The sequence below is a fragment of the Lithobates pipiens genome, unplaced genomic scaffold (genome assembly GCF_037356315.1).
Source record: "Lithobates pipiens isolate NorthernLeopardFrog02 unplaced genomic scaffold, aLitPip1_a1.2 Scaffold_13, whole genome shotgun sequence".
Classification (NCBI taxonomy): Eukaryota; Metazoa; Chordata; class Amphibia; order Anura; family Ranidae; genus Lithobates; species Lithobates pipiens.
Genome location: NW_027507718.1, coordinates 101918444 through 101941757, shown reverse-complemented (window position 1 = coordinate 101941757; position 23314 = coordinate 101918444). Strand labels below are relative to the sequence as shown.

Sequence of the window (23314 nt, the reverse complement as noted above, 5' to 3'; positions counted from 1 at the left end):
AATAATTTGTTAGCAGTGAAGTGGAGGGATTCTTGGAATGTTTTTGTTCTGTCCTCGCTTCACGCAGACACGGCAGTCCAAATTCCTACGGCAACTGGTGTTGTGGAGAAACCCCTCTGTGTCCACGAATACAACATGGGAGGGGTGGACCTCAACGACCAGTTGTTGGTGCCGCACCTAATTGCCCGTAAGGCCAGACGCTGGCACAAAAAAATGTCTGTATACTTATTTCAATTGGCTTTGCTGAACGCTCATGTGCTATACAGAGCTTCAGGACGGACTAGATCCTTCCTTAAATTCCAGGAAGAGATCATCAGAGCCCTTCTGTTTCCAGATGATGAGGTGATTTCACCACCACAGTTAAAAAAATGTATATGTCGAAACATGGGGGCAGCAGGGGTGGAGGAGCGATTTGCTCCTAACTTTTGGGGCAGATGCCCCCATGCTTTGGCATATATAAATGGTGCATGCATGCTCATCATTAGAAGTGGGTGGATGAAGGGAGGTATTCTAATGGTGGGCATACCCACTGATCAATCTCTTTTTTTCGTTCAGCCCACAGGCTGCATGAAAAAAAAGATTACAATATATGCCCAACAAGGACCAGCAACATACTGGTATGTTGCTGGACTTTGAGTGGTTATACTAGAATGATGCCTGCAGGTTTAGGTATCATCTTGGTATCATTCTTGTTAGTCAGTGGTCGGCTTTCATGTAAAAGCAATCCTAGTGCCTAATTAGCCTCTAGACTGATTTTACAAGCAGTGGGAGGGAATGACCCCCCACCGTCTTTCATGTTTTTCCCTGGCTATCCTGTCCCAAGAGGGAACCTGAGAATGCAGTCGGTGGTCCTGCCAGCTGACAATAGAGCTGATCAGAGACCAGAACGGCTCCAATCATCTCTATGGCCTAAGAAACCGGAAGCTACGAGCATTTCATGACCTATATTTCGCTGGATGTAAACAGCGCCATTGGGAAATTGGGAAAGCATTTTATCACACCAATCTTGGTGTGGTCAGATACTTTGAAGGCAGAGGAGAGATCTAGGGTCTAATAGACCCCAATTTGAAAAAAAAAAGAGTACCTGTTACTACCTATTGCTATTATAGGGGATATTTACATTCCCAGAGATAACAATAAAAATGATAAAAAAAAAAAAATGAAAGGAACAGTTTAAAAATAAAATAAAAAAGCAAAATAAATAATAATTAAAAACAAAGCACCCCTGTCCCCTCCTGCTCTCCCACAAAGGCGAACGCAAGCATCGTTCTGGCGCCATATGTAAACAGCAATTGCGCTATGCATGTGAGGTAGCACCACAAAGGTCAGATCGAGGGCAGTCGTTTTAGCAGTAGCCCTCCTCTGCTTGTGCGCAATTTTAAACCATGTGGTGTTTGGTATCCATTTACTTGGCCCAAAAAAATGCGTTTGAAAAATCGCTGCGCACATACTGCGTGAAAAAAAAATGAAACACCCACCATTTTAATCTGTAGGGCCTTTGCTTTAAAAAAAATATATAATGTTTGGGGGTTCCAAGCAATTTTGCAAAAAAAAAATATTTTTAGAAGAGTTAGAAGAGTGATGTGTGACATAAGCGTCTAATGCCACATACACACGATCGGAAGTCCGGCCAGAAAGAAACCGATGAGAGCTTTTCATCGGAAAATGTGACCGTGTGTATGCTCCATCAGAATTTAGCTGTCCGAATTCCCGCCAGCCAAAAATTGATAGCATGTTCTCAATTTTCCCGACGGAAAAACGTTCTATCGGTAATTTCCAATCGTGTGTATGCAATTCCGACACGCCAAAAAATCACGCATGCTCAGAATCCAGTATGAGACGGAACTGCTCGGTCTGGTAAAACCAGCGTTTCGTAATGGAGATAGCAGATTCTTCACGCTGCAAATTTTTAAATTGTTCAATGCCGCACATTTTTTTCTTTATGCTTTATGCTAGAAGAATGAAGTTGTTTTGCTGCTCATATTCACATAGAGTTATCACAAACTTATTGTTTTATTATTTCTAGTTATCTCCTGAATAATCTTTGTTTTAATTTAACCGATTCGCGCCCACCCTATACCCGAAAGACGGCTACAGAGCGGAAGCTAACTGCCGGAACGGCCTCCTGTTTACTTTCGCAATGCGCGCTCCCGCGAGCGCGCATCGGGGAAGTTCTGTGCTGGCCGTGTCCCTCGGACACAGCCAGTCACAGATCGCTGTAAACGGACAATCACAGCGGCCATTTACAGCATGATTGGCGTGTCCAATGGGAGATGATCTCATATGTAAACATATGAGATCATCTCTCAGCGCCGCTATCCCTCCTCACACACACAGCGTGTGAGAAGGGAGAGATCAACGGCTGCAGCGGCCGTAAGTTAAAAAAAAAAAGGAAAAAAAAGTGCCATCCGCCCCAGTGCCATCCTAGCCCAGTGCCATCCTCGCCCAGTGCCATCCTCGCCCAGTACCATCCTCACCCAGTGCCATCCTCACCCAGTGCCATCCTCCCCAGTGCCATCCTCCCCAGAGCCACCTGCCCCCAGTGCCACCTGTTAGTGCTATCTGTTTCCAGTGCCACCTGTTAGTGCTATCTGTCTCCAGTTCCACCTGTTGTCAGTGCCATTTGTCCCCAGTGCCATTTGTCATCAGTGCCACGTATAAGTGCCATCTGTCATCAGTGCCACGTGTCATCAGTGCCACATAGTGCCATCTGTCATCAGTGCCACATATTAGTGCCATCTGTCATCAGTGCCATGTATCAGTGCCATTTGTCTACAGTGCCACCTGTCAGTGTCACGCGCCATCTGTTGTCAGGGTCACGTGTCATCAATGGCACTTATCAGTGCCATCTGTCATCAGTGTTACGCATCATCTGTGCCACGTATTAGTGCCATCTGTCATCGGTGCCACGTATTAGTGCCATCTGTCATCAGTGCCACGTATTAGTGCCATCTGTCATCAGTGCCATGTATTAGTGCCACGTGTCATCAGTGCCACGTATAAGTGCATCTGTCATCAGTGCCACGTATAAGTGCCATCTGTCATCAGTGCCACATATTAGTGCCATCTATCATCAGTGCCACGTATAAGTGTCATCTGTCATCAGTGCCACGTATTAGTGCCATCTGTCATCAGTGCCACGTATTAGTGCCACTTGTCATCAGTGCCACGTATAAGTGCCATCTGTCATCAGTGCCACGTATAAGTGCCATCTGTCATCAGTGCCACGTGTCATTGTCCTGGTGCTCCAGGGCCTTCAAAAGTGTAATAGGTAGTCAACAAGTTAGATGTGTAATTTATGCTCCTAGAACATGTGACGGCGCTCCCTGCATATTGGGCCTCTCTATGTGGCCAGGCTGTGAAAAAGTCCCACACGTGTGGTATTGTAATACTCAGGAGGAGTAGCAGAATTTTTTTGGGGGTGTCATTTGTGGTATACACATTGCACGTGAGAGAAACAACCTATTACAATGACAATTTTGTGGAAAAAAATAAAAATAAAAAAAATCTTAATTTTGCAAAGAATTGTGGGAAAAAATGACAACATCAAAAAGCTCACCATGCCTCTTACTAAATACCTGGGAATGTCTACTTTCCAAAAAGGGATCATTTGGGGGGTATTTGTACTTTCCTGACTTGTTCGGGACGCAAGAAGTGAGATAGTCCACCAGTACATCAGATGTGATCAATTTTGTATGATTCGCACCACAGCTTGTAGACTCTCTAACTTTCTCAAAGACCAAATAATATCCACTAATTTGGGTTATTTTTTACCAAAGATATGTAGCAGTATAAATTGTGGCCAAAATGTATGACGAAAAATTAATAATTTGCATAATTTTGTCACAGAAACAAAGAAATATGCGCTTTTTTTCAAAATTTTTGGTCTTTTTTCATTTATAGCGAAAAAAATAAAAACCCCAGAGGTGATCAAATACCACCAAAGGAAAGCTCTATTTGTGGGAAAAAAAAGGACAAAAAATTAATTTGGGTACAGTGTTGCATGACTGAGTAATTGTCATTCAAAGTGTGAGAGCACCGAAAGCTGAAAATTGGTCTGGGCAGGAAGGGTGTTTAAGTGCCCAGTAGGCAAGTGGTTAAGCCATATCTACATAATATATGTTTTTTTTGTAAAGTCCTGTTTTTTAATTAATATACATTTTTGGATTATTGTATTATTTTCTAGTGCTCTCCTTTTTTTTTTTTATGTCACATTTCCACAACACCATTATTATGTTGTATTTGTAAACCTGTTTGTTGTTGGTGTCCCTTGTTAATTTTGACATTGTATTTTTGAAATGCACCTACCTACTCACCCAAAAAATGTTATGTTTGCTATTTGAAGAAAAACACATAGGCAAGTATTTACTTTAAAAAAAAAAAAATCACAATTTATTTAACATCATAAAAACAATGTACACATGAACTTTGTGGCTCAAAAACTTGGTAGCTTGAGAAGTCCATATAGAAAGGAGGTCAATCTGGTCCAGGAATCCCAGAGAACAGGAACAGCAGCAGATGACATTTGTACCCAGGCTGTGGTACTACAACAGGCTGCGTGTTCTGGCAGACCAGACTGAAGGCAGTCAATCACTTTCTTGTCTTCCGTACAGCCTTCCCTGCAGCCTTCCCTGGAGGCTGTGGCTCTGGAGGTGGACCTGTGGCAGGAGGAGGAGGATGGGGGAGCGCATACAGGTGGTCGTCGTCAGTTAGTTCACCACTCAAGCCCTTGTGGATGGTTGTAAAAATGAGTTTCTCATATTTGCGCCATTGGCCCTCCTCCATTTGCTGTAAATTGGAGGCTATGTAGATGCCATAGGCCTCGAGGGGGGATTTCAGAGCGTCATTAGCCTCCTTGATGAGGGCCAGTGCTACCTCCTCTGTTTTAGTCCCCTTCCTGGGCCTTTGGTATGGAAGGACGAGGGGAGGCATGAGAGACTGGGTGTTACTGGGCCCTGCCACCTCCTGGCTGACACCTTCCCCCGCCTCCTCCTCCTGTGTGCCACTTGCCAGAGCCTCGTCCTGGCTGAGGTCTTACTGTGTATGAAAAAGGGACATAGTTTTAGTTTTTTCTTCATCAAACACACACACAATTTTCAGCTCATGACTTTTGCAAATTTAATGTTACTAAATAGAAAGGACTATCATTCTGAGCCCAGCATTTTTCATTCTTGTCCCAATCATTTTTGGCCACTACTCTCTATTGATATGTGAAACACTTTTTGTTAAATCATTCATTTCTTATCAATAATAACATCTAGTTAACAACCATCATTTTCACATAAAAAATATGTATAAAAATCCTATACCTGGCTCCAACTGGGCTCCTCAATCTCCTCATGGATGGAAGGCCCAGGTTGGTCCACGGAAGCCTCAGCTGGGGTTGAGGGAAGGCTGGATGGAAGGCTGGAGGGAAGGGGTGCCGGAAGAGTTGAAAGCGATTCCCTGCCCTCAATCTGGTCATCAAGAAAATGCATCCTGCTCCTGACCTAAGGGATTGCTGGACCTTCTGATACTCTTTCCTATAGGTGCTTCTCAAGCTACCAATTTTCGTTTCCAGAGACCTCATGTCTGCATTGGGGGCCCGGGTCTTTACAAATTCAAGCAGCTTCTCCAGCGTTGCCTTCCTAGCTGCTTTATTGTGATATAACGGGTTTTTCACCTCCCATAAATTGCGCATATCACGGTATTTATGCAGGAATTCGCCCAGGAATTCTTGGTCTTTAAATGGATACATTTTCTCTGCAAGACCAAACAAAAGACAAAAACACTCATCTCAGGATAATCTTAAAAGCCAATATAGGCATCAATCTAGATTCAGTATAGTCCGCTCATGTCACCAAAGTTAAAATCTTACCTTTGTTATAACGTTTGTCGCTTCCGTTCCTCCTTCCTCTGCACACAGAACGTAGTTATGACACACACGTGTTTAAGCTTTATATACACTGCACATTCGTGAAACTCCGCCCGCATCGCCCGCTCCTGACGTTCTTTCTAGAATATTCCCCGCCCCCTCTCTTTTGTCGCAGTGGGAGAGGAACATGGCGGAGTCACACCAGGTGCATAATAGCAGTAATGAGGAGGAGGAAAGCCCGGAACCAGGAACGTCCCGATCCCGGAGGAGATTTAAGGCCACAAATATGTCCTTTGCTGAGATGTTGGAGATGGTGGACATCTTGAGGAGGAACGACTATGACGGGAATTATGGTCCATATCCAAACCTAAATCTGAGAAAGGCCAAGATCATGACTAAAGTTGTGAAGAGTCTGTACAGGAATTTTGGGGTACGACGATCCAAAGATCAATTGAGGAAAAGCTGGTCGGACCTCAAATTAAGGGAGCAGGATCAGTATAGAAAGATCAAGAAAGTTCTTAGAAAAAGAAAGTATTTGTTGTGTGTTCCTAATATTATTAATATTGCATGCTGCGCCATGTGTTTTTCTTTATGATGTTGTACATTTAAAAATGGCTACTTTCATGGCTACTTTCATGTTCATACACACAGTAAGCGGTCGTAGTAAACATTGTTCGTTTCCTAAATGAATACGATGTTTTCACAGATACCTGATTAAATACATTTGTTCATGTTATTTTTGCTTTTAATAAAAGAGGTTTAGGACATTGTTGTCTAGATGCGTTAGAACCTAGAAGGAATAGCAAACTAGATTCAGTGTATTGTATGGAGGTGACAGTCAGCAGCTGTTTACACTGGACTAGGTGCACTAGTGTGGGACACAAGAACAAACTTTTTAGGGTGCCAAACACAGGTACTCCATTGGATACTTGGGGGCCCAAAAAAGGTAAGCATTCCAGCTTTCGTAAGGGCATAAATCATGTCTTCAGCTTGTAATTCTGCCCAGACAATTGTACACCACTTGCAAGCAATGTTTAACATTCATATTTGTTGCCTCAAATAACTGTGTGCCAAGTATACCTTTTGTTTCATTCTCATAGGGAAGCAAAGTATCGGGAAATATGAGGTCACCAGGGACCCCTCACCTCCTGAACAAGGAGAACAGAGGTCACAACTAGAGGAAGGAGAGGTGGTGGAGATTGAGATCACAACAGGTGAGTGTCCGACACCCCAGCTTCAGGTAATAAGAGATGTATGCTTGCATATTTCTAATACATGGTGTTTTATTTTTATTTTTAGGTGATGCACAGGTTGTGAAAGAACAATCAGATCATTTCACCAGTGACAGTGCCCAAAGGCTAATCCAGGACATGTGGCGCAGTCAGGATTTACACATTATCAAACAGAAAACTATGGATATTGAAGTAAAACTTAAGAACATGATTGATGTCCTTGGAAGAATTACATTTTGAAAAAAAATTGGCACTATTTTATGTTTTTTTCCAAAATTTTTACATTTTAAAAAAGCCTAATTTTGAAGATGCACACAGTATGTCAACATGTGCTATCTGCCATCAGGGGATATCAATGTACGTGTTTTGTGCCTGCAACTCCTTCCTCAAAACTCAAGTAGGTGAGAGGAAGGGGTTGCACCCCCAAAACACGTCCATTTGTCCTCCATGATGGGAGATAGCACATGTTGACATTAGGCATGGGATCAGAATGTAAATACCCAGTTTGACTCCCAATTTGTGTGCATCTTCAAAATTAGACTTTTACAGGGTTGACTTCACTCCAGCTGTTGAAGGCAAGATCCACACATTTTCAACAATATAATGTGTGATCTTGCCTTTTAAGTTTTTCAATGTTGAACTTTGTAAGTTCCAGAGTTGTGTATGTTCTGTTTTGAAACATGGCTGTTTATGTATCCTTAAAAAATATATATGTAGATAACTCAAAATTTTATATTTTTTTTACAAAAAAATGTTTTACAACGCACATGTGAATGTGTACGGAGTAAAAGGATTTTTACTCAATAATGTGTGGCTTCTTCTTTCAATGATCAATATAATTTTTTGTGTTTAAATTGGTGTTTACACTGTCAATGAGTTTACATAATAATGTACAAACCACTTGGTACTAAAAGTGCACTAGGAGACAGAAAAAAGAAACACAAGCAGGAATTCAAAATCCAGATTTTTGCAGATTAAATGTAACATTTATTCAACATGTACTGGCAAAGCAATGGCCCCCCCCTCCCCGAAAAATATTGCACATCATTTTTTTCATTTCACGGGCGCTTTGGGGGGGCAAGCCAGGATGGGCCGCTTCCAGGGACGTCATTGTTTGTTGAAGTCTGGCGTCAGGCCCAACTGTGACCACATAATTTGGGTTGTTTCTTTTCATAAAGTTATGCAGGATGCAACAAGATAAGATGATGATATTAAGTTTGTATTCTGCCATATTAATGGCCGTTTGAAATAGGCAGAACCGGCTGGCCAGAATCCCAAACGCATTCTCCACAACTCTTCTGGCTCTGGCCAGCCGGTAATTAAAATCCCTCTTCTCAGGGGTGAGGGTCCTCTGCGGGAATGGCCTCATGACATGGTTTACCAGACCGAAAGCCTCATCTGCTACGAAGACAAATGGCAGTCCTTCGACATTCTCCTCCGGGGGTGGCAATCCCAAGCCACCACTCTTGAGACGTCGGTAAAACTCGGTCTGGGTAAATATTCCTCCATCCAGCCATTCCTCCCCACGTCCACATATAGAAACTCATATGTCGCAGACACCACCGCCATCAACACGATACTATGAAACCCCTTATAGTTAAAATAGTATGACCCCGAATGGGGTGGTGGGACGATGTGGACGTGCTTCCCATCGATTGCCCCTCCACAGTTAGGAAAATCCCACCGCTGGGCAAACTGGGAGGCCACAGTCTGCCATTCCTGTGGCGTTGAAGGAAACTGTGGAGTCAAACAAAAAAATCGAATTAGTAATTTTGCACAGAAACATTACAAGCAGGTTATACACAAACATTGTTGGGCAACATCAGTATAACATTTCTTGTAAAGAGTATTTAAAGGCTAAAATATAAGGTCCACTTATCAGATTCACCCCCTCTGATGGCCCCTTGAAAATATTTTGGGGGGGGAGGGGTATGTTTTGGACAGGTAACCACCCTCTCCACTATGTAATGGAGTAATAACAAAGTAATGTGTGTTATTTTGGCCAGCCCCTCCTTAATTACAATATTGGCAGCCCACTGGACAGGTAATAAGAAGTGGCATCAAAACAAATTAATAAATGGAAGCACATTTGTAGATTCTGCAATTACCTATCAAGATAATAATATGAGAAGAAAAATTTAAACAGTAGCATTTGAAAGTATTCAGGCAGGCCCTTGCACTACATGCTTGAAGAAATTCATCCATAAAACTGACCACAAAAGAGGTAGATATATTGTGTATTGGGTTTGGCAAAGTCAGCAGATAGAGGATTGCTATCAGCTGACTTAGCGGTTGGGGGAGGGGGGGTTCCAAATGATTTTGGGCCCCCCAAAAAAGCCTCTGGCACGCTGCATGAATTTAAGGACAACAATAACATTTGTAAACATTTTAGGGGGTCTTTAGGGTAAAGCATTACAATGGGGCTGACAAAATACATTGTTAATTGATGAGACTAGGAGTATATGGGCCTCGGATAACATGCTGGGGGGGGGAGGTTAGTGAAGGCAAATATGCATGAAGGACAAAAAAGGAGCATACAAAAATCCAACATGCATGAGGAAAAAGAGGAAATTCCCAGCTTATTACAATTATGTTAATTATAGAATGATTAAATAAATACAATACATTAGCAAACATTAAATACAAAGAATGTGATGTTAAAGGAGAAAACTTACCCTCATATATTCCTTCTGCAGGACCTGTATGATGGCAGAACAGGTCTCTGGGATACTGATTCCCAGAGCCTGGGGGGAGATGCCTGTCGAGAACTTGAGGTCCTGAAGGCTTCTCCCTGTCGCCAAGTACCGCAACGTGGCAACTAGCCTCTGCTCCGGAATGATGGCTTGCCGCCTGTAGGTATCCTGCCTGCTGATATAAGGGGACAGCAAAGCCAGCAGACGGTGAAAAACAGGGTCCGTCACCCTGAGATAATTCCTGAAATCATTAGGATTATTCTCACGGATCTCACACAGCAAAGGCATGTGCGAGAACTGGTCACGCTGGAGCAACCAATTCTTGGTCCATGAACTCCTCCCCACTCTGTTCATGGACCGGGCTTGTGTCAAAGTAAGAACCCCAACACCAAGCCCCTGCTCAACACGCAACATGGCTTCAAAATGGTCAGCTGGTCAGAACGGACAACAGAAAGCAATGATAAACAGCAAGGTCTGAAAGAACGAAATGCAAATCAGCAACGAGCGGACAATAAGCACTGAAAATCAAAGCGTACTATACCAAGATATAGGCCGCAACGACAAACAAATGTGAACTGACTACACGCACGGATAGGCAGATACGCACCGACAAGCACAAACTGTAGAGCAGGAACGATCTGAAGCACAAGTCTGAAAAGCGCGAATCGTCTCTAACCAAACTTCTACTAAACACGCGATAAACACGAGATTAGCAGAAAAAGCCCAAAAGGGTGGCGTACGTGGTGCTGAACTTCCCTTTTCTAGTCCCATTGTACGTGGTGGACGTTACTGCGTTCTAAACGATCGGAATTTGGTGAGGCCGTGTTTAGGCAAGACAGCTTGAGTGGAATTCCATCGGAATTCCATTGGGAAAACCATCAGAGCTTCTTCCGTCGAGAATTCCGATCGTGTGTACACGGCATCAATGTCATGCATAAAATGCCAGGACAGTTCAACCCCCCCCCCCCCCCCAGATGACACCCCAAGCTATTTGCTGAGAGGCATGTTGAGACCATGGAATATTTTATATTTTGGCACAAGTTGCACAAAGTTGTCACTAAATGATATATTGCTCAAACATGCCATGGGCTTATGTGGAATTGCACCCCAAAATACATTCTGTTGCTTCTCCTAAGTACAGGTATACCACATGTGTGAGAATTTTTGGGAGCCTAGCCACATACAGGACCCTGAAAACCAATCACCCCCTTGGCTTTCCGAAGGTGTCAATTTTTGATTTCATTACTCAGTGCCTATCACGGTTTCGGAGGCCATGGAATGTCCAGATGGCACCCCCCCCCCCAATGACCCCATTTTGGAAAGTAGACACCCCAAGCTATTTGCTGAGATGTATGGTGAGTATTTTGCAGATCTCGCTTTTTGCTGCAAAAAGTGGGTAATTTGGGGGGGGGGGGGGGGGGGTTATGCCATCTTGGCATTTTATGGCCTTCAAAACTGTGATAGGTAGTGAAATCAAAAATGTATGCCCTTAGAAATTCTGAAGGCGTGGCTAGGCTCCTACAAAGTCCTACACATGTGGTATCTCCGTAATCAGGGGAAGCAGCAGGATGTATTTTGGGGTGTAATTCCACATATGCCCATGGCATGTTTGAGCAATATATCATTTAGTGACAACTTTGCGCAAAAAAAAAAAAAGTTTGTAAATTCCTGCAACTTGTGGCAAAATATAAAATATTCCATGGACTCAACATGCCTCTCAGCAAATAGCTTGGGGTTTCTACTTTCCAAAATGGGGTCATTTGGTGGGGTTTTGTGCCATCTTGGCATTTTATGGCCTTCAAAACTGATAGGCAGTGAGGAGCGAAATCCAAAATTTACACCCTTAGAAATCCTAAAGGCGGTGCTTGGTTTTCGGCCCCGTACGCAATTCCACATATAACCATGGCATGTGTGAGCAATATATCATTTAGTGACAACTTTTTGTAAAAAAAAAATTTTTTTTTATTGTCATTATTCAATCACTTGGGCAAAAAAATTAAATATTCAATGGGATCAGCATGCCTCTCAGCAATTTCCTTGGGGTGTCTACTTGGGGCGATAACTTTTGTGCAAACCAATAAATGTATGCGTATTGACATTTTTTTTTACCAAAGACATGTGGCTGAATACATTTTGGCCTAAATTTATGACTAAAATTGAGTTTATTGGATATTTGTTTTATAACAAATAGTATATATAATTTTTTTCCTACATTTTCATTTTTTTTCCGTTTATATCGCAAAAAATAAAAATCGCAGAGACAAGCAAATACCATCAAAAGAAAGCTCTATTTGTGAGAAAAAAAGGACGCAAATTTTGTTTTTGGGTACAACATTGCATGACCATGCAATTACCAGTTAAAGCAGAGCAGTGCCAAATTGTAAAAAGTCCTCCGGTCATTGAGCTGGTAAAATCCTCTGAAGCTGAAGTGGTTAAAAATGACATGGTGCAGTATGTCCTTGCGGCTTCACAGCCAGGTCTTTAATGTGCATGTGCGAAGTGTGCTGCGCTTTGTAAATTGACCGGCGGGGAAGGAGCTAGGCCCAGGGTGACAGCTCTGAATCCTGTACATTTAGAGATCACATTTTAGTTTCAAATCATCATAAGAAAGAGGAGGCATTGACTTGGGAAAAACAGCAATGATCATTCAAATATATTAAAAAGGTGTTGCATATACTGTATTTAAACAGTGCATGGACTGTATGCTGCAAGGATTTTGAATCTTTACGCATTAAAACACTATAATTATCCGATTATCTCGTGCAATGCACTAGTGACTATGGAGTAGCATGTGACAGAAACCTCTGTGCTTTAATTACTAATCATATAATGTCATGTTTTTTTCTACCATTGAAATAAACATTACATAACAAAAATCTGTTAATGATTGGAAAGTTTTCTAATTGAGCAGTGAGAACTTACGTTCCAGCTGCGTGGGGGTAATCTTTGTTATGGACTCCATTCTAATTGAAGCCAAGCTGTCTGTAGTAGAATTCGAATCCAGTGCTTCTATTATTTTATCATGCTTTACAGTCAGCCCAAATTTGTTCCACCAGTTACTTTCCAAGGTAAATCTCACCGATTTCTCATACTCGATACACATTTGCTCCATTAGCTGTTCTATTGAATGGTGTATTAATACAGCTGGAATAAATGGAACTGCAGAACAAAAAACAAAACTGTAAGCTAACAAATCCCCCCAGCAAAACAGCATATGGTACACGACTAGATATATCCAGTGTATGAGTGATCTTAGTCTACGTTTAAACATTTGAAATACACTTGATATAAAACATTGACATGTATTACTGTAAAAATGGCCAAGCGATGTTCTTTGGTTCCAAGATCTTGCAGCTAAAGTAGAGGTAGCTTTTATTGTTGACAGTCACAGCATCCAATACGCTGAAGCTGGCAATACATGGATTGGAAGTTGGCTGCTTCAGCAGAGACTGGCCGATGTTCAATCAATGTGAGGCCACTGTGGTTGTGGTTGGGACTACTGATCCACTTCTGTTTAACCATCCTGTCTGTATTTTTTCAGCTCAGTCAGCATGGCAGGCAATAGGCTGCAGTGCTGGATCGGTGTATTCTGACGGTGGGTAAGTCTTTCAACTGTCAGATTACAAAGACACAGTGTGAAGGACTTCCCAATCCACCTCAAATGTGTGGATGTGGGAACTCATGTATGGCCAGCCTAGCAGAAAAAGGGTAAATGTAACTTTTTAATGTTTTGTAGTGTTCACATAAGGTTCAGTTATGCCACATACACACAATCGGACTATCTGGCGGACTTGAGTCTGCCAGACAATCCGCCCGTGTGGGGTCCGGCGGACTTTTTGTTCCCAAAAGTCCGGCGGACTTAGAAAGAAGTCTTGACTCAAAATTGTCCACCAGACTCGGCAGCCCAGGGGACAATCCGCCCGTCTGTGTGCTAGTCCACCGGACTTTTGAAATGAACGGACTTGCCCACATACGGAGTAAAGTCCGTTCATTTTGAACGTGGCTCCAGGAAGATGGGACTAGCGAAGGAAGTCAATGTCACTGCCTCCATCGGCGAGATTGACACCTCGCTAGCCCCGTCACCTGGTATGGATTTAAAGGGTAACCCCTACACCAAAAAAACAGAGTGAGGGTCCCCCCAAAGTCAATAGCAGACCCTTATCTGAGCACGCAGCCCGGCCGGTCGGGAAAGGGGTTGGGGACGAGCGAGCGCCCCCCTCCTGAGCTGTACCAGGCCACGTGACCTCAACATAGGGGGGTGCTTTGGGGAAGGGGGGCCGCCACCCCAAAGCACCTTGCCCCCATGTTGATGAGGACAAGGGCCTCTTCCCAACAACCCTGGCCGCTGGTTGTCGGGGTCTGCGGGCGGGGGGCTTAATAAGGGGGCCCCCAGATCCCGGCCCCCCACCCTATGTGAATGAGTATGGGGTACGATGTACCTCTACCCATTCACCTGGGGGAAAAAAAGTGTTAATAAAAAACACAACACAGGTTTTTAAAATACTTTATTAGAAAGCTGTGGGGGTCTTCTTCCATCTTTGGAGGTCTTCTCACTGAAATCCTCGGCTATCTCCTGCTCTTTTACCGCTAGCTCTTTTACTAGCAGAGGAGCCCGTCTTTCTCCTTCGTCACTGCCGCCATCCGGGGATCTTCTTCTGTATTGGGGGTCTTCTTCTGACTTCGGGGGTCTTGTCCCGCTCTTCGGTTCTTCTTGCCGGGCCTCCGCTATCTTCTTGCAGCTCTTTTACTAGCGTTGGCCCAGTCTTGTCGCTGTCGCTCTTCTTCTTCTGCCTTCTTCTTCTTCCTTCCAATGTTGACACGACGATCTCTCCGGCCGTAATGGCAGGGACGCGTTGTGCGGCGACTTATATAGGGATAAGGGGCAGGGTCACTGGGTGATGTCACATGGTGACCCCACCGGGTTGTTGGGAAAAGGCCCTTGTCCTCATCAACATGGGGACAAGGTGCTTTGGGGTGGGGGGCCGCAGGGCCCCCCTTTCCCAAAGCACCCCCCATGTTGAGGGCACATGGCCTGGTACGGCTCGGGGGGGGGGCTCGCTCATCCCCACCCCCTTTCCTGACCGGCTGGGCTGCATGCTCGGATAAGGGTCTGCTATGGACTTTGGAGGGACCCCCACTGCGTTTTTTCAGCGTAGGGGGTTACCCTTTAAATCCATACCAGGTGACGGGGCTAACGGTGATGGAGGAGGCGACATTGACTTCCTTCACTAGTTCCGTCTACCTGGAGCCACGTTCAAAATGAACGGACTTTACTCCATGTGTGGGCAAGTCTGTCCATTTCAAAAGTCCGGCGGACCCACGCCATAGTCCGGCGGAAAAGTCCGGTCGTGTGTGGGCAAGTCCGCTCGTTTGGAAAGTCCGTCGGACCTCTGCTGCAAAGTCCGGCGGGTTGTCCACTGGACTAAGTCCGCCGAATAGTTTGATCGTGTGTACGTGGCATTAGAAAATGAGTGACTGATGAATGTAGTGTAATATTTTGGTAAAAACATGGGAGCTCCAATACCAAGGGTAGATAACACGAAAATACAAGACATATTATCAGCTGTGATCACAGTAAAAACATTGAGAAATAAACATCTTTCAGCTGTTAATCGCTCTCACGTGAGAGAGGCCACTTAACATTGAAATGGTAATTGAAAAGCAATGCTTGTCATAAAAATCTGCCTCCCTTTGACCTTGTGCTATCAAGAGCAATAGAGAGATGGATGGCTACACCGTGCACTAGCAGCCATCCCCATCAGCACCATGTTAAAACTATCTTCATGATTAGTTATGTTTTGCTACACTTCAATAAACCAAAATTGTAGTGAAGTCTTTTTTATTTTTTTTATTATTTAACTGTTTTAATGTAATATTATAAAAGAATCTCACTAAATTATCTCATAGGTGACCCTGAAAAGAAAACAGCAAAGCATTATCTTTTACTTTTCCCCAAGGATCCGTTTTGGAAATACAGATCTAGTTATTATAAATGTACAATTACAAATTGAGTTTAAGTACCTTTTAACAAGGAAAACTGAATACCAGCATAACTTTCTGGATCTTCTAGAATGTCTGTGGGTAGATCTATAATGTGAAAGCTTAGACAAAAATACAAACATAAAATAAATATAATGCAGTTAAACACCGTACACATATTTAAACAGCTTTCTCTGAGCAGTGTGTTAACCCAGAACACAAAGAATATGATTTTACTGTAAAATGTTGTTTACTATCCTAGCCTACATATAGTGTTCCTCTGTGAAACGTTCTGTCCCATGTCACTACACACCTTTGCTCTATGAATATAGCATTTTGGAGGGACACCACTAAGCATGTGCCCTATTCCACCAGTCCAGTATACCTCTGTCATTTTGCTCCGAGTGACAGAATAGGATCCTGCTCATGCACTAGCATGGTGGACCTCATGCATGCACATAATTAACTCCTTCTCTCTCGTACCACGCGGATAGATACATTAGGTCTACGTACCACAGGTTCAGTCCCAGTTACTTTTGGGGAAACTGTCCTCTTGGGAGGGAGGCAAAATACTCACCCCTTGCTACCAGAGGATCTGTTACCTGTACCTAGTACCACTCCTCACGGTCTGGCTGCTATTTATTTTCACCAGTAGTGATGGACGAACTTCCGACGGGATGTTTCGCGAACGCAGACCGCGAACGCGGCCGATAGTTCACGAACCGTAACGTTCGCGGCAGGCCCCATTGACTTCAATGGGAGGCGAACTTTGCAAACCTAAAGGTCAAATTTTTCAGCCACAAAATAATTACTAGCTGTGCACACATAGTCCCACCACATGGTCAATGACATAACACATGTATGAGGTGAATCTGGGATCGACAACTACAAGCATTCTTTTTTTATATGTGTAATTGTTGTGACAATTCAGGACTGTGGAGCGCATGAAGGCAATGGAGGAGAGGGAAGGTCAGGGTAGGCAAAGAAGAGGGTGCAGGAGATGATCACCAGCAGCGTGACATACAGCAATGACACCAGCACCGTGATAGAGTGATCTGACACCAGCACCGTGATATACAGCACTGACACCAGCACCGTGATAGAGAGCACTGACATCAGCAGCGTGACATAAAGCACTGACACCAGCACCGTGATATACAGCACTGACACCAGCACCGTGATAGAGAGCACTGACATCAGCAGCGTAACATAAAGCACTGACACCAGCACTGTGATATACAGCACTGACACCAGCACCGTGATAGAAAGCACTGACATCAGCAGCGTGACATACAGCAATGACACCAGCACCGTGATAGAGTGATCTGACACCAGCACCGTGATAGAGAGCACTGACATCAGCAGCGTAACATAAAGCACTGACACCAGCACTGTGATATACAGCACTGACACCAGCACTGTGATAGAGAGCACTGACATCAGCAGCGTGACATACAGCAATGACACCTGCACCGTGATAGAGTGATCTGACACCAGCACCGTGATAGAGAGCACTGACATCAGCAGCGTAACATAAAGCACTGACACCAGCACTGTGATATACAGCACTGACACCAGCACTGTGATAGAAAGCACTGACATCAGCAGCGAGACATACAGCAATATATCAAAAATTCAAACAAATATGCGTGTATGCAAATATATGCAAAATTAGTGAATAAAAAATTGTGGAGAAATATTCAAACCCCTAAACAATCCACATAGACAATCCCAATCCAAACAAACATAATAAAATAACCATATGAAGAATAAAAAATAGTGAATATCGTGAAAAAATGAAGATTTAGACATATGATGCAAACACGTGATAGTCCATAAATTTAAAGTGCATTAATGACTAATGCCATTGTAAAATTAATAAATAGAGTTCATGCAAAAGATGTGAAGAGGCGATTCCCACAAGTGATAGATCACTGCAAACTTCAGTGCTTAATGGGTGCACCACCTATTTCCCCTAGCCTCTCACCTCCAATATCTGGTATACAGGCACTGTGTACAAGGGGTAACTGCTGGCTTCTATTTCGTTCCCACTGCTTCACCGCTGATTAACTTTTCACTGTGAGGATAAATGTTACATGCCCTCCCAATAGCTCCAGGATATCCAGGCCATAAAGAGTGGAAAAACACAGAGGGCTCTCATGTGTAGTAACTTGGCTATTTTATTGAAAACAACAGTAAAATCCACACTTACATTTAAAATATCAGCAGAGTGTGCAGCAGACGCGGACTTCCGGTTTCGGCCGTAAACCGGAAGTGATGGGTCCGACACCGAATTCCTTCCCTGACGCGTTGCGTTACAGAACGTAACTTTTTCAAAGCCTTTGAAAAAGTTACGTTCTGTAACGCAACGCGTCAGGGTAGGAATTCGGTGTCGGACCCATCACTTCCGGTTTACGGCCGAAACCGGAAGTCCGCGTCTGCTGCACACTCTGCTGATATTTTAAATGTAAGTGTGGATTTTACTGTTGTTTTCAATAAAATAGCCAAGTTACTACACATGAGAGCCCTCTGTGTTTTTCCACTCTTTATGGCCTGGATATCCTGGAGCTATTGGGAGGGCATGTAACATTTATCCTCACAGTGAAAAGTTAATCAGCGGTGAAGCAGTGGGAACGAAATAGAAGCCAGCAGTTACCCCTTGTACACAGTGCCTGTATACCAGATATTGGAGGTGAGAGGCTGGGGGAAATAGGTGGTGCACCCATTAAGCACTGAAGTTTGCAGTGATCTATCACTTGTGGGAATCGCCTCTTCACATCTTTTGCATGAACTCTATTTATTAATTTTACAATGGCATTAGTCATTAATGCACTTTAAATTTATGGACTATCACGTGTTTGCATCATATGTCTAAATATTCATTTTTTCACGATATTCACTATTTTTTATTCTTCATATGGTTATTTTATTATGTTTGTTTGGATTGGGATTGTCTATGTGGATTGTTTAGGGGTTTGAATATTTCTCCACAATTTTTTATTCACTAATTTTGCATATATTTGCATACACGCATATTTGTTTGAATTTTTGATATATTTATTTTCCATTGTATTTATATTTAGTGAATAACATTTTGATCCACATTTATTTTGAGATTACCATACACTCATTTTTATTTAGCACTTTTTTGGTAGCGCCGCATTTTCATTTTCATTTATCTAATTTTGGTGCAGAGAACACTTTTTTATGCTGGCTGCTTCCTAGATACATTACTTCCTCTCTGTAAGTTATCTTAGGTTGAGCGCACTAGCTTTCCCTATTTTATATTTGAGACATACAGCAATGACACCTGCACCGTGATAGAGTGATCTGACACCAGCACCGTGATAGAGAGCACTGACATCAGCAGCGTGACATAAAGCACTGACACCAGCACCGTGACATAAAGCACTGACACCAGCACTGTGATATACAGCACTGACACCAGCACGGTGATAGAGAGCACTGACATCAGCAGCGTGACATAAAGCACTGACACCAGCACGGTGATAGAGTGATCTGACACCAGCACTGTGATAGAGAGCACTGACATCAGCAGCGTGACATACAGCAATGACACCTGCACCATGATAGAGTGATCTGACACCAGCACCGTGATAGAGAGCACTGACATCAGCAGCGTGTCATAAAGCACTGACACCAGCACCGTGATATACAGCACTGACACCAGCACCGTGATAGAGAGCACTGACACCAGCACTGTGATAGAGAGCACTGACATCAGCAGCGAGACATACAGCAATGACACCTGCACCGTGATAGAGTGATCTGACACCAGCACCATGATAGAGAGCACTGGCATCAGCAGCGTGGCATACAGCAATGACACCAGCACCGTGATAGAGTGATCTGACACCAGCACCGTGATAGAGAGCACTGACATCAGCAGCGTGACATAAAGCACTGACACCAGCACCGTGATATACAGCACTGACACCAGCACCGTGATAGAGAGCACTGACATCAGCAGCGTGACATAAAGCACTGACACCAGCACCGTGATATACAGCACTGACACCAGCACCGTGATAGAGAGCACTGACATCAGCAGCGTGACATAAAGCACTGACACCAGCACGGTGATAGAGTGATCTGACACCAGCACTGTGATAGAGAGCACTGACATCAGCAGCGTGACATACAGCAATGACACCTGCACCGGGATAGAGTGATCTGACACCAGCACCGTGATAGAGAGCACTGACATCAGCAGCGTGACATAAAGCACTGACACCAGCACCGTGATATACAGCACTGACACCAACACTGTGATATACAGCACTGACACCAGCACCGTGATAGAGAGCACTGACATCAGCAGCGTGGCATACAGCAATGACACCTGCACCGTGATAGAGTGATCTGACACCAGCACCGTGATAGAGAGCACTGACATCAGCAGCGTGACATAAAGCACTGACACCAGCACCATGATAGAGTGATCTGACACCAGCACCGTGATAGAGAGCACTGACATCAGCAGCATGACATAAAGCACTGACACCAGCACCGTGATATACAGCACTGACACCAGCACTGTGATAGAGAGCACTGACATCAGCAGTGTGACATACAGCAATGACACCTGCACCGTGATAGAGTGATCTGACACCAGCACCGTGATAGAGAGCACTGACATCAGCAGCGTGACATAAAGCACTGACACCAGCACCGTGATAGAGTGATCTGACACCAGCACCGTGATAGAGAGCACTGACCTCAGCAGCGTGACATAAAGCACTGACACCAGCACTGTGATATACAGCACTGACACCAGCACGGTGATAGAGAGCACTGACATCAGCAGCGTGACATAAAGCACTGACACCAGCATGGTGATATAGTGATCTGACACCAGCACTGTGATAGAGAGCACTGACATCAGCAGCGTGACATACAGCAATGACACCTGCACCATGATAGAGTGATCTGACAACAGCACCTTGATAGAGAGCACTGACATCAACAGCGTGACATAAAGCACTCACACCAGCACCGTGATATACAGCACTGACACCAGCACTGTGATATACAGCACTGACACCTGCACCATAAGCAGCCCCAGGAGGAAGTCAGCATAGCACAGGGATGGTGGGGACCCCCTCATAATGAGCATAGCACAGGAATGGTGGGAGCCCCTCATAATATGCACAGCAGAGGTACAGCCCCAGGAGGAAGTCAGCACAGCACAGGGATGGTGGGAGCCCCTCATAATAAGCAGCCCCAGGAGGAAGTCAAGTATGTGCAAGTATTTTATACGTGTATTACACAACTATATACTGCACACCAAATAGTACACCTATACCAGTCCTTAAGGACCTTTGTGGAACTAGTAGCTAGGGATTAGCAGACTGTACCTCAGTCCCTATACTGATAAAGGACTGCTGCAGCAGAAGGGCAGCAGTCAGCAGTAGTGCACCTCAACCCTATATATTGTGGACCTATGCCAGTCCTTAAGGAATAGCAGACTGTACCTCACTCAACCCTATGTACTGTAGTACCCTATACCTTACCAGTCCTTATAAGGGCCTTTGTGGAACTAGTAGGTTGTGAATGATTAGCAGACTGTACCTCAGTCCCTATACTGATAAAGGACTGCTGCAGTATAGGGCAGCAGTCAGCAGTAGTGCACCTCAACCCTATATATTGTTGACCTATACCAGTCCTTAAGGAATAGCAGACTGTACCTCACTCAACTCTCTGTACTGTAGTACCCTATACCTTACCAGTCCTTATAAGGTGGAACTAGTAGGTTGTGAATGATTAGCAGACTGTACCTCAGTCCCTATACTGATAAAGGACTGCTGCAGTATAGGGCAGCAGTCAGCAGTAGTGCACCTCAACCCTATATATTGTGGACCTATACCAGTCCTTAAGGAATAGCAGACTGTACCTCACTCAACCTTATGTACTGTAGTACCCTATACCTTACCAGTCCTTATAAGGACCTTTGTGGAACTAGTAGGTTGTGAATGATTAGCAGACTGTACCTCAGTCCCTATACTGATAAAGGACTGCTGCAGTATAGGGCAGCAGTCAGCAGTAGTGCACCTCAACCCTATATATTGTTGACCTATACCAGTCCTTAAGGAATAGCAGACTGTACCTCACTCAACTCTATGTACTGTAGTACCCTATACCTTACCAGTCCTTATAAGGACCTTTGTGGAACTAGTAGGTTGTGAATGATTAGCAGACTGTACCTCAGTCCCTATACTGATAATGGACTGCTGCAGTATAGGGCAGCAGTCAGCAGTAGTGCACCTCAACCCTATATATTGTGGACCTATACCAGTCCTTAAGGAATAGCAGACTGTACCTCACTCAACCCTATGTACTGTAGTACCCTATACCTTACCAGTCCTTATAAGGACCTTTGTGGAACTAGTAGGTTGTGAATGATTAGCAGACTGTACCTCAGTCCCTATACTCATAAAGGACTACTGAAGCAGAAGGGCAGCAGTCAAGTATAATATTATTTCTATATTTGGAAGAAAGAATATTATACATGTACAAGCCTATTACCATACCAGTCCTGAAAAGAACCTTTGTGGACCTAATAGTAACAGCTACTGATTAAACTGACTGTCCCTCACTGCCACACACAGCTTCCTGCCTGTCCCTATTTAAACTGACAAAACACAGGCTGCTGGAACAATAACTTGAATAGCACTCAAAACTATATCATGTATTACGTTACCATACCAGTCCCGAAAAGGACTTTTGTGGACCTAATAGTAACAGGTTGGAAGGCTAGCCGCAGGTTAGCCTGAATTTGTAGGAGGAGTCTGAGGGCTTTAAATCCCCCCTCCTCCTCCATCAGAGCCTTCATCGGCTCATTTCTGGGTGATGCACGTCACTTCCGGCCGCAGCGTGATGTCCATTCACCATCGAGGGACCACTCGCTCGTCCCCCCTGTCAGCCCCGGGGTTCTTCCGGGGGGGGGGGGGCAGTCAGCCGCATCTCCCGGCGTCGTTGTGGGGGGCCGTCCTTCTTGCCACCTCCTCATGCACTTCTGTGCGGCCCGCCCGCTTCTCCCGGCGCTCGTATCGGGGGGGGGGAGCGGGGGGCCGTCCATCACTCCTTCCTGCAGTTTTGAGCCGCCCGCCCGCTTCTCCCGGCGCTCGTGCCGGGGGGAGGGGGGGGCCGTCTTTCATTTCCCTCCGTCCACCTCCGCATGCTCCTCTGTGCCGCCCGCCCGCTTCTCACGGCGCTCGTGCTGGAGGGGAGCGGGGGGGGGCGTCTTTCATATTCTTCCTTCACCTCCTTATGCTCCTCTGTGCCGCCCGCCCGCTTCTCCCGGCGCTCGGGCTGGGGGGGAGCGGGGGGCCATCTTTCATTTCTCCTTATGCTTCTCCCGGCTTGCGGGGGGGGGGGGGCGTCCATCACTCCTTCCTCCATTCCTCCACCTCCTCGTGCAGGTTACTGATTCTGACTGGTCATGGGCTTATGCCAACAGCTGATTATTTTAGGGGCTGGGGGCACTCTGCTCAGCCATTCCTGGCCGGCGTGCAGCCGCCCCTCTCTCCCGGAGC

At 44.6% G+C, this 23314-nt stretch overlaps 1 protein-coding gene across 1 annotated transcript in view; it reads right to left on the bottom strand.

Annotated features, from left to right (window-relative positions):
* LOC143975859 (protein shortage in chiasmata 1 ortholog-like) overlaps positions 1-23314 on the bottom strand; it is a 156748-nt gene that overhangs the window by 26119 nt on the left and 107315 nt on the right. Inside the window, exons 11-12 of the mRNA XM_077478416.1 lie at positions 15801-15880; positions 12702-12938 (exon numbers count right to left, since the gene is read on the bottom strand). Coding sequence (XP_077334542.1) covers positions 12702-12938; positions 15801-15880 — 317 coding nt within the window. The remainder of the gene's footprint in view (positions 1-12701; positions 12939-15800; positions 15881-23314) is intronic.